Source organism: Staurois parvus, unplaced genomic scaffold (assembly GCF_062004578.1).
Source record: "Staurois parvus isolate SC_StPar_1 unplaced genomic scaffold, SC_StPar_1.0 ptg000018l, whole genome shotgun sequence".
NCBI lineage: Eukaryota > Metazoa > Chordata > Amphibia > Anura > Ranidae > Staurois > Staurois parvus.
This window is the reverse complement of record NW_028317814.1, coordinates 527,505-540,000: the sequence shown is the minus strand read 5'-3', so window position 1 is coordinate 540,000 and position 12,496 is coordinate 527,505. Positions and strand designations below refer to the sequence as shown.

At 46.9% G+C, this 12,496-nt stretch overlaps 2 protein-coding genes across 2 annotated transcripts in view; both read right to left on the bottom strand.

The window, feature by feature from the left end:
* Positions 1–12,496, bottom strand: part of DNAAF5 (dynein axonemal assembly factor 5) — a 98,756-nt gene that overhangs the window by 65,027 nt on the left and 21,233 nt on the right. The gene's annotated exons all lie outside the window — the stretch shown is intronic.
* LOC149473003 (uncharacterized) lies at positions 4,416–5,492 on the bottom strand. Its single transcript, XM_089683502.1, has 2 exons — positions 5,356–5,492; positions 4,416–4,932 (listed from the first exon to the last, which is right to left on the bottom strand). Exons 1-2 carry the CDS (start codon positions 5,490–5,492, stop codon positions 4,416–4,418), a joined length of 654 nt encoding a protein of 217 aa, XP_089539628.1.

Below are 12,496 nucleotides of genomic sequence, written 5' to 3'. Positions count from 1 at the left end.
TGGAAAAGCAAATAGAGTTCTAAAGTTTATCATCAGCAAGAGGAAGGGGGTCCTGATTCTCCTATATAGATCTTTAGTTGGACCTCATTTAGAATACTTTGCCCAGTTTTGGAGACCTCGCATACAAAAAATAATAAGACAGTAGAAATCCAGAGATCTGAACATCAAAGGAGTTCTCCGATGTTAATGAAGCTATTTGTTCATCAAGCAGTAGTCCCATATAAGAAGTGACTTTAGCAAGTGGAATGCCCCAGGAACAATAGGAAGAGAATAGCCTGGAGAATTATGGCAGGGGATACCTAACCCACAGAGGCAGGGCCACAGGCCTACTTGGAACACAAACCCACAACCCCTTGAAAGAGGGGCTGAAGAAAGCTGGGAAAGAACAGGCAAAGAGGAGGCCACGCTGAGTGGTGTTTTCCCCCAATACCCCACCCTCCATTACTGAAGGGAAAGGGATGAACTGCCTGCCTAAAAACAAGGGAGCAAAAGCCACAACAGATGTAGGCCTTTAGGGAAAGCTTAAGCCGGACCACCACACCAGTGGTGACAAGTGGCCACCAACACTGGAACCAAGTGAGGCACAACCCAGCCAACATTTAGAGTCAGGCCCCTCAGAAAGATGCTTACTACAGAGATCCATAAATCTATCTAACTTTACAGGAAGACACATAGGAATGCCACAGTGGGGATGCCAGAAGAGGACACTAGGCTAAACATAAAATCCAAAGCACTGAGAAGCAATGGGAGTGCCCAAGCGACACTGTTGATCCAAATTTTTGTCCAAGTTGGGAGCAGCTAGGCTGACCCTGGTAGACTATGTAGGTCAGAGAGTCCCTCTGAAGAAGAGGGACTTTGAGGGGTAACATACTACAAGGGGCTGTTCATGTTTCAGAGACAGGGGGCCTTCTAGTGGAAGAAAAGGAGCACAGCTTCAGAACCCAATATACTACAAGGGCTGGTACTCAGAACTTAGAACCCGAGAGAGGTGCAGGCTGCATATCAGAAATATGGAGAAGTGATAAGGAGCAACTGAAGGGAGCAAGAGAAGCCGGAGACCTAAGTGCCAGAGAGGAAGACCGCCCATGGACACTCAAGGACAAACAGTCAAACTTCCATTTCAAGTGGGGGTGCACCTCCATGCAGATGAATTAGCAGATCTCCAAGAGGCAACTACTGCAGAAGTAGATGTAGGAGAAGGGTTTGATTTAGCCAAAATCAACCTCAGCCTTCTAAGCTGGAGCAAGAGCACACTCTAGCTCCCATAACACTATTGACACTAGTGTCCAGTGCAGTGTTAGAGACATGATGTCCTTCACAGGCCTAATGAATCACATGTTCTTTGGATATGTTATTAGTCTCTCAGCTGAAGAACTATAGAGCCCTGTGCATCTGTATGGACATCAGACCAATATGGGATAGGAGCTTAGATGCTCTTTAAGGGATTCTGTCTTTCAGAAGTACTGATTTTTTCTATCTGACTATAGTGGTGTTCCAACTTAGGTGGTATACAGGTCGAACAATAGTAGAAATAGTGAACCACTGAACAAATTCCTTCTCAAATATTTCCATCACACTCTCAGACAGGGCACTAGATTCCTTTGGGTTGCTTCCAGTGTGAAAAGAATGCCTCAAATAGAATGGGAAAGTTCTTTGCAGCTGTAGGAGCCCTAAAACACCCGAGGCTGCAGACTTATCCCCCAAATTAGAGTAGAACACACTACTACATTAACAAGGCCCTACAAGCCCCACTGTAATTCTGTGGTGACAGCAGGACAGTGTAGTGCAATCTGATTGGACAGCCCTTTGGGACTCTGAATCTCACTCAGAGATGGTCACAGATACCAGAGATATTCCCTGATCTAAGGCCTCTGTAAAGTCAGAGACTTGCAGGGGATGGCACTGAAGCACCTTGCGACACTCTGCCATCAATGTGCACAGAGTTGAGCATGTGGTCAAAACGTTCTGAGTGAACACAGAGGTTCCAGGGGACAGGGCATGGAACTCAGCCCCATGCAACTGAATGGAGGAAGACAATCAAGAGGACACAATAACTTCACAGGATACCAAGTAAATGCTCCCTGAACCGCTAGGGTAGTAGCAGCTGGGGGTCACCAGAATTGTCTCAAGTGTTTCTGTGAAAAATAGCGGTAATGCAACTAGGCCCAGAGTGCAAGACAAGGCCTCAGTTATTCAGACACCTAAGGCAGCTGAGGAAAAACAGCAAGATACTAGCAAAAAATTGAGATGTGCTGGATGGAAGGGGTGTGGAACTGGGAGTTGGCTTATGATTTTTCGGTTTTCCATGGCCTCTCCTGTAGGAGGCAGTAGTGACCCAATTGTATCAGAATTCATGTGTCCCTCAATGAACAGAACAAGAAAAAAATACAGTTTCACTTGCTCATTCATAAGACCTCCACATATGAAAACATGTTAAAGCTTATGTCTTAAAGACATTCATTGGAAAAAACATTTTGAGTTTTACAAGATGTCATTGTATGATTTGACAGAAGAAATATACTTAACACCTGGAACTCTAAATAAATCAAATCTTTTTTCTTGTGATTAAAAACACCAAAAGCGAGATCTAACCATGCCCACTACCATCCATCTTCACTTTACGTGCCATTAAAGAGTTGATTGAAAAACGCACAGAATATTTTGTGTGTTTCTTAAGTAGATTTATAATCCCTTCATTAATTAAAATGTCTAAAATAATATTTCACAGGAACAAACAATAGACATTATAAATGTATAATTTTTCATAAAAGGTGAGTACAGAAATAATTTTTCTCTAACGTTCATTGAATGGAACTGTCAAAAAATACACAGGAAATCACATAAAGCTTTTTTTTTTAACTAATAAAAGACATTCTGTGTTGAATTAAAACCATCTTTCTTTACTTTCCAAACCTGAATGCAGGCCAGCAATACAGTGAATGAAATACCAGATATCAACAGCACCGTGACCGATTCTAGCATGATCTGCAGAGCTCCAGATCAATAAATCTGCTAACGATAGAAGTGCTTGCTTTTGCTTGCATAGATTTTCAACCTGATTGTTTCTTTGTTTTCCAAAGAAAAGGGGAAGAATTGCTGTAGCAGGTATAACCAGCTAAGTAAGGCAGAAGTGGAACTCCCTCACCAAGTGCCATTATCAGTAGTAGGATGCCACTGCACAGCTACATAAAGGGAGATGCGATAAACACAATCACAAATGCCAGCATAATACATTGATAAGGGTAAAATAAATGAGTCATTCATTTCCTGATAAAAAGGTTAGGATTTAAACTTCACAGAAATTTCATAGCAGGTTGAAGAACTGTAATGATGTTGTCATCCCTGTAAATGTAATTTTTTTTTTATATAGACACTTCAGCCAGCAATTCCTTTACAATAAAGCGGTGTTCCGGGCACAGACAGAGAAGAGGCATCTCTCTTTGTCACAGGGAAAGATAGTACATGCACCCTCAGTTTGCTGACAGTAGATTTAGGGTTTAGGGGGTTAAAGTGGAACAAAGCTCAAAAATAAAGAATTTGATAGCAGGGTTTATTGGTCTTTTCTGCCAAAAACAGATTTTCCTGTCTGCTATAAATTTTCTTTGTATACCCTGCTTGTGGCATTGTATGTTGTACACTCCTGGTCCATTATGCTGTGCTTGCCTGCACATTATGTCAACAGCTTTGGGGAACCACAGTTAATTTTTTTTTTTTTTTATTCTTTCTTTATGTCAGACAGGTCATGTCCAGTCATGGCAAGTTACAGATAATAAAGTTTCAACAAATATTCTGCTTTTTATGATAGGTTAGGTTACAGGCTTGGTATTATGTGAAAAGTTGAAGTTTTAAGGGTTCATGTTCAGGGCCCTTTCAAACATCTGTGTTGTGGCAACATGCACATTAAGCCTAGGTTCACACACATGTGAGAAATCAAGTTTTGCACTCTGCTGCAAGTGTCAATTGAAAGTCAGTGACACCCCAAAAGCAAGCTACAAATGCAGTGCGTTTGCCTGTACCAGATCGCAGGGGTAAAAACAACCATGCAATCCAGTTCTACTGCAGCAAAAAAAAAAATCAGTTACACTTACGGTAACGCCTTTTCCAGTAGTCTTTCAAGACAAGACCTTGAGAGACCTCGGCTCCTCCCCACCTGAGGAAACACCTCCACTGTAAACAAAAAAGCACTATCACTCCTCTCCAACCTCAGTTCTTGGAATCGTACCTCCGGTCACCTGGGGAGACATAATATGAGACACCAGAACATACCATAAGACATCTCACACAACAATTCTGTAACCAAGGGTGGGTAACTGGTGCTGTCCTGAAAGACTACTGAAAATGGCGTTATCGTAACTGTAACTTTGATTTTCCCTCTTCGTCTTTCAGGACAGCACCTTGAGAGGATAAGCGAGTACTTACCACTCGGGCGGGCTCACTGCTTGCAGTACCTTACGTCCGAAGGCCTGCTCCTGCACCGAGACCAGGTCAAGTCTGTAATGCCTCACAAACGTCCCGTAACTGGACCAGGTTGCGGCCCCCCTACAAATCTGTCCGGGGGAGGCTCCTGCCAGTTCCACTTGCGTTGCCGCCATGGCCCGTGTAGAATGAGCCCTGATTCCTTCTGGGACTTCTGGACCCTCGGTCTGGTATGTCTGCTCAATTGCTAGCTTTAACCATCTAGCTACTGTGCGCCTGGAGGCTTTTTGCCCTTTTCTGGCCCCCGCAAAAGAAATAAAAAATGAATCTGTGCTTCGAAATTCCTTAGTCCTATCTAGGTAAAGGAGCACACACCTTCTTACATCTAACAAATGAAATTTCTCTGGTCTTTCCCCCAATGGATTAGGGTAGAATGAAGGCAAAACTATATCCTGTTCCCTATGAAAATTTAGGGCCACTTTAGGAACAAAGGATGGGTAAGTCCTGTACACCACCCTATCCGGAAAAATTTGCAAATAAGGCGCCCTGACCGACAGGGCTTCCAGTTCACACACCCTTCTTGCTGTGGTGACTGCCACCAAAAATACCGTTTTAAACGTGAGGGCCCTTAGGGAGCAGGATCCTAGGGGTTCAAATGGTGGTTCCATCAACACCTTGAGGACCTTTGCCAAATCCCATTTTTGGTAAAGGTCCAATTCCAGGAGGTCTCTGTCTTGCCAGAGCTCTAAAGAACCTAATTACCAATACTTCCTTAGCTAAAGGGGATTCCAGAAACACGCTAAGGGCTGAAATTTGGCTCTTGAGTGTGCTGATCGCGAGCCCTTTATTGACCCCCGCCTGCAGGAATTCCAGCACCCACACTAGGCTATGGGTATCCATTAAGGCCCTGTAGCACCATTCTTTAAAGCGCCTCCAAACCTTCCTATAGATGGCTTGGGTTTCTCTCTTCTGCTAGCTAAGAGCGTAGCCACCACCCTGGCTGAGAGTCCCTTTGCTAACAGGAGTTGCTCCTCGGAAACCAAGCTGTCAGTTTCAGCCTTTCCACCCTGGGACATAGGACCGGGCCCTGCGACAGCAAGTCCTTCCGCGGATGTAATACCCAGGGTGTCAGTGTGGCTAAAGCCCTCAATGTTGCAAACCACGCTCGCCGGGGCCAATACGGAGCTATCAGGATTAGAGAAGTTCTCTCCGACCTGAACTTCCTCAACACCGCTGACAGTAGGGCGACCGGGGGGAAATGTGTAGCACAAAGGAAAATCCCACTTCAATCCTAACGCATCCACTGCCCGCGCCCCGTCCCACCGTTTTAACTAAAAAAATCTCAGGAGTTTGTTGTTCTGACCTGACGCGAAAAAGGTCTATGTCTGGGGATCCCCACTTCTCTACAATGGCCTGGTAAACCTTCCCATTTAGAACCCACTTCGATTCTCTAAGTTGCCGTCTGCTCAAAAAATCGGCTACCCGATTTAATTCCCCTTTTAGGTGGATGGCTGATAAGGAGGCAAGATTCCTTTCTGCCCAAGACAGAAGCACTGCCGCCAGGGCCCAGAGAGACCTGCTCTTTGTCCCTCCCTGTCTGTTCACGTAGGCTACCGCTGTTGCATTGTCCGAAAGGACGCGGACATGCTGGCCCAAAATCAAGCTCTGGAAGGCGCAAAGTGCTTCCAATACCGCCCTTAGCTCCCTCCAGTTTGAGAATTTTCCCCCTTTCTACTGGAGAACACTCTCCCTGTACCACCGATTCTCCTAGATGGGCCCCCCATCCCTAGGCGCTGGCATCCGTCGTGATCTCCCTGACCACCGGGAAACTCCATAACAGCCCCTGAGTCACATTGGCTGTCTTCCTCCACCACCACAGGGATCTCTTCACTCTGGAGGGAATATGCACCGGGTATCCAATGACTGCAGCTGACGGTCCCAGACGCTCAGTATGAAAAGTTGAAGGGGACAAAGATGCAACCCCGCCCACTGTACTGCCCGGATGGACGAAGTAAACAGTCCTAATACCGACATAGCCTGCCTCAATGCTACTTCGCGGCTTCCCAGTAACCGCCTGACCGCCCCGTCTAACTTGACGAGCTTCTCCAGGGTTAACATGGTCTTCTGACAGGTGGAGTCCAGAATGTATCCTAGATAGGTCATTCTTTGGGAAGGGACTAGGCAGGACTTGTCCAAGTTCAGCAGCCATCCCAGACTCTCCAGATGTCTCCTCACCACTGCCACGTCTAGTGCGAGCCGATCTGCCGAGCCCGCAAATAAAAGCAGGTCATCCAGATAGGCTACCACTGATATTCCCCTCAGCCGAAGAGGAACCAATGCCTTGGACAGAACCTTGGTGAAGATTCTTGGTGAGGCGGAGAGTCAAGGCCCGGAACTGTAGGTGATAGGTCCCTGCTGTGCTCTGTACTGCCAACCTGAGAAATTTCTGAAATGCCTCTGCGATGGGCACGTGCAGATAGGAGTCCTTCAGGTCGATGGAGGCCAGGAAGGCCCCTGGCGGAAGGAGGGCTCTGACTGTAAAAGATCGAGTCCATCTGGAAGCTTTTGTAATGAATGGACTCGTTCAGGGGTTTCAGATTTAAGATTAATCTGTACGCCCCTGATGGTTTCTGAACCACAAACACGTGGGAATAGAAACCCTCCCCTACTTCTGCCTCGGGAACTCTTACTACCACTTTCTGTGCCTCCAAATCCCGAAGCAAGGCTAGCAAGGCTGAGGCCCTCTGAGGACACCTGGGCAGGCTGGTTATTAATAACCTTTGCGGCGATGGTCTCGAAAACTCCAGTCGGTATCCCCTTCTTATGATGTCCAATATAAAGGGGCTGGAGACCTTTGCTTCCCACCGTGGGAGGAAGGACGCCAATCTTCTTCCCACCGGGGGAACAGAGTCACCGTGGTTTCTGGGGCTGGTCAGGAGGACGGAATATTGCACCTCCCTTGCCCCTCCCTCTCTGCCCTTCTACCCTAGGGCTCTGTCTCTTTGGGGGACGAAATTTCCTACTGCCTAGATCCTGCATTTTTCTCTTCAGGGGAAAGAACTTTTTCCTGTCCGCCGTACGGTCCAACACCGTCTCTAATCCCGGTCCAAACAGGAGATCTCCTGAAAAGGGGATGCCACATAACTTTACCTTAGACGTGACATCCCCCTGCCACGTCTTAAGCCACAAGGCCCTGCGGGCTGAGTTGGTTAGGGGCGCCTAGCTGCCAGCCTTACAGACTCTGCGGATGTGTCAGCAATGTACCCCTCCCCCTGCAATAATGTTTCAAATGACGCAAGGATTTTATCTTTAGGGGAATCGGTCACTATATGTGCCTGTAACTGTGTAAGCCAGTACTCCATGTTTCTGGCTACTACAGTAGTGGCCATGGCTGGCTTCAGATTAGACAGGGTCGAGTCCCACAACTATTTAAGGAGGGATTCAGCTTTCCTATCTATCAGGTTTGGTAAAACACCCATATCTTCAAAGGCCAGATTCATTTTCCTAGCAATCTGGGAAAATGCTGCATCCAATTTAGGATTTTTTGTTCCATAAGGCTGACGGGTCATCACTGAACGGAAATCTATGCTTGAGTGACTTGGAGAAAAAGGGCTTCCTCTCTGGATCCTGCCATTCTTTTCTTATAGTGTCCACTAAAACCTCGTGTACGGGGAATACTCTACGCTTCTGTTCCTCCATGCCATGGTACATCTGATCGTGTAGAGATAGAGGCTTTACCTCTTCCTTGATGTCCAGCGTATCATAAATTGCCCCTAACAAATCGCCCACTTCTTCCAGGAACAATTTGTACCTGGAGGGACCTCTGGGATCTTCCGAGGGGCCCTCCCCTGCTGAGTCCTCAGACTGGGAATCCAGGGAAGGCTCACCTTCCCCCGCCTCCTGGAGTTCCCTACCCAGGCTAGTTGACAGAGCTACCTGCTGTGGGGGGCGGGGCGTCGCCTGGGGAATGGCTGAACTCTCCATCAGGTTTTTGAAGGAGTCAAAGGTGTTGGTCAATTCCCTTACTGACTTGACCAAATCACTGTGAGCTGGACTCGCTTCCCTCACTAATCCCTCAATACAGGGCCCGCATAGAACCTTCTTCCATGACTCCTTGCGGGCTGCTCTGCAAGACGGGCATTTCTGCCTAGGCTCCTGGTGTTTAATTTTTTCCCGGGCCTTACCCTGAAAAGACAAGAGGGAGAGAGCCAGAAAACCTATTACCCCCGGCTACCTGCCCCCCCCCCTCCACTCCCTAGCAGGTATAAAGGGCCTGACACTCATAAGACCGACCCCCCCCTGCCCTAGACCCTCTGACCACAAGAGGGCCGGGGAATACCCCTTGAGCTAGGGGCCCACAGGTAGGGGAGGACTCCACTGAGTCACCTTACCTGGGTCTGGCTGGTGCAGGACTCGCCTGGTCCCGATGCCTCTCTGCTGGACATCCGACAGGAGGGTGGTCGCCAATCTTCTGCGGTGTGCCTGTCCCTACAGGCACACCGCGTTCACTGCCATTGCAACCTTGGTGTATAGGGCCGGGGCCGGAAGCGAAAGCTGTGACCCCGGAAGGAGACCCGCCCCCTCTGCTGGAAATTACGTCTCCCGTCATCCGGCCCGGCGTGCTCCTAAGCCGGCACGCATGGGAGGAGCGGGAGTCCTCCCCGATCTTCGCAAGATCCCACCAAGGCCGCCCCGGCACCCGCAACTCCCCGGAGGGGGCCAGGGGCAGCCGGCAGGTCAGCGTCACTCCCTGTCACCCAGGGCTCACCGCTCTGCCCCGCAGCTTTGGTCGGGAGGATCGCAGCCGGCTCTCCGGCCTTCACTCCCTGCTGCTGCCCACTTCTGGAACTCAGGCTCTGCTGTCCCCTGACAGCACCTGAGAGGCTTCCTCGAGATGTCTCCCCACCGGAGGAAACACCAAAAACTGAGGTCGGAGGGGAGTGATAGTGCTTTTTGTTTAGGGTGAAGGGGTTTCCTCAGGTGGGGAGGAGCCAAGGTCTCTCAAGGTGCTGTCCTGAAAGATGAAGGGGGAAAAAAAAATCCCCTTGCACAGAATTGCATGTGGTTCCTGTGGGATATTTTGGTTAATTTTTTATCATGTTCTTCCCACTGTGGATATTTCCCTTTACTTACTGTCCCCTACCTAAAACGGAAAGTGGGAGGAAATCCCTCCAAAGTTTAGGAATTACTGGTTGTTATCAGGGCCACCAGAACTATTGTCCCCTTTGGAAGATTTCCCCTTTATTACTGTTCTGGGTACAACCCAAAATGTGGGATTTTTTTTTTTACTTTAACCTTTCACTGATAATGGTAAACAGGACAAATAGAAAATGTGATTTTCCCTGACAGCAATAAAAACCTGACAGATGTTCTATATCATCTCTACTCTATCCAAAACAAAAAAAGGTTTTGCCTCGAGTTATATTTTAAATGTTGGATTTTACAGTAAAGGAAAATTTAGTATAACAAAAAACTTACCCTAGGACAAAGTTACTAGTAAGAGCATCCTGCTCTTACCATGTCTGCGAGCAATATCCATCTATACTATCACCAATGCCATGTATGAATGCTAATTCATCCTGCACTACTATGCGGTAAATGTCTGCTAGCAATATTCATCTGTAATATCGCCCATGCCATGTATGAATGCTTATTCACCCTGCACTGCTATATGATAATCTATACTGCTTTTAAAATCCACCTCTAACTGAAGCTGATTCATAACTATAATTGTTCTTATTGGTCATTCTTTACTGGTTCCAAAATCTTTAACTCTGTCCATATTACTGTGGTGTTTATTTTGCTCTAATTGTCTAACCCAAATTTATGAGCTGATTCTAATCTTTACAACTCTCCTCCTGCTCTCTTGTTGTCTCTTGTAGTCCTCCTTTGGTGTGAGAAGTTTGCCCTGCAAGCCATGTGGCTCTGCTATGCATTCCTAATTGATTAATTGGCAATACCCCCATCCAACTCAGTATAAATTTAGGCCTTCCCTAGGGAAGGCACAGCCAGGGGTAGCATTGGCAACTACCATCTTGGCTAAAGTATTGATCTTGGATTAAGTATTGAGCATTGCACTTCGGCTCTGCACTTCAGCGAGAGGCCGACAGCTTCAAATACTAAACAGACTACAGGTGACCTGTTTCCCTATCCAGCTCTTACCCAGTCTGCTTCTTCATCTCAAGACTCTAACATGCACTCCCTACTCCTCCTTTTCACAGTTGTATCCTCTCCCTTCAAACTCTTTCCTTCACCCCTCAGCTTATATATATCACCCTCACTCCTGTCTTCACCTTATTACTGTACTCAACTCCTGCTATTCTGAACCCACATACGAATAAAACCTCCACACTGGGACCTGTACCTCCATACAAGTCATATTCCCATATTACCTCGCTTACCCTTCTGCTTCTCCTAACATCTGGAGACATTTCCCCATATCCTGGGCCACCATCTTTATCCTTTGATCAACACACCCGGCACCCCTATCCGAACATGAGCCGCAATCCACACAATCTAGTTACTATTTATCTTGCTAGAACCAGCCTCCCCTTTTCCTGTGCCCTCTGGAATGCCCACTCTGTCTGTAACAAACTCACCTCTGTCCATGACCTTTTTTTATCACAAACGCCTTTAACTTAATTGCACTTATGGAAACCTGGCTTTATGAATCTGACTTTCCCTCTCCTGCTGCCCTCTCCCATGGTGGTCTCCTCTGGACTCACTCTCTGAGGTCTTGTGGATGGAAAGGATATGGAGTTGGAATCCTCCTATCCCCTCAAAGTACTCTTCAGGTCCTTCATTCACCCCCCTCTCTGTCCCTCTCCTCATTTGAAGTTCAGTTTTCATCTATTCTCTTCAGTTTCTTTAAGAATTGCTGTGATCTATCGGCCTCCTGGACTGATATCAAGCTTCCTTGATGATTTCTCTGCCTGGCTGCCTTACTTTCTCTCCTCTGAAATTCCCACTATCATTCTTGGTGACTTCAACATCCCATCTTAACACTCCTGCTACCTCTAAACGTCTGAGCCCAACCACTTCTTTTGACCTAAAAAACAAATGTACACATGCTTCTACCCACTCTAATGGTAACTGCCTCGACCTTGTATTCTCCTACCTATCCTTGCAACCTCACCAACGTTCCTTTTCCTCTCTCTGATTCCTCCCTTATTAGCTTCACTGTCTCCTTGGCTTCCTCCTCCTTGACTTCCAACTACCAGTTACCTGTAGAAACCTTCGCTATCTTAACCTCTCTCTTCTTTTTTCAGCAACAGATTGTCTCCGTGACAAAATATTAGCCCTGTCTTGCCCACTTCTGTATACAACAGTTCACGGTCATCCACAGTGGACACATTGGCCCCCCTCAATACACACAGAATTAGGCCCCGACCTTGCAAACGGACAATACCAGATGCCTCAAAAACTTAGCCATGCTCTTGAGCGTTTATGGCATAAGACTGAGACCCAGCAAGACTTCGACCAATATAAATTGGCCCTTCAAAAATACAATTCCTATTTCCACACTGCCAAACAGATCTATTTTATCACTCTCATTAATACCCTCTCATGCAATCCCCATCAACTCTTTCCTACCTTTAACTCTCTACTTCGTCCTTCTCTACCTCCACCCACTAACTCACTTACTGCCCAGGAGATCGCTAATCACTTAAAAAATAAGATTGATACAATTCATGGCGAGATCTCCACTGTACAGATATCTCCCTCACCCTACACTCCTTGTCCACCTGCACAATCTATACTTCTCTTGCTAAACCCAGCTACTATAGAGGAGGTTGGCAAACTTTTTTCTAAACCCCACCTAACCACCTGTACTACGGTCACCCTATGGCTCTATCCTTCATTCTTTAACTCTTATAGTCAATCTCTTCCTTTCTACTGGCATCTTCCCAACTCTCTAAAACATGCGCTAGTCACCCCCATACTTAAAAAAGCCTCACTGGACCCCATCAATCTTAGCAACCTAAGACCCATCTCCTTACTCTCTTTTGCCTCCAAACTCCTTGAACGTCTAGTCTACAACCAGCTGAGCTGCCACCTTATTGAGAATAACCTTCTCGAT

What these genes read in the sequence shown, in the direction of transcription:
- LOC149473003 (XM_089683502.1), bottom strand. Translation starts at nt 5,492, where the DNA reads ATGTCCCAGGGTGGAAAGGCTGAAACTGACAGCTTGGTTTCCGAGGAG. An exon ending in CCCAAGCCATCTATAGGAAG is followed by an intron (nt 4,933 to 5,355) that starts GTTTGGAGGCGC and finishes TTTTCCGGATAG; the next exon opens with GGTGGTGTACAGGACTTACC.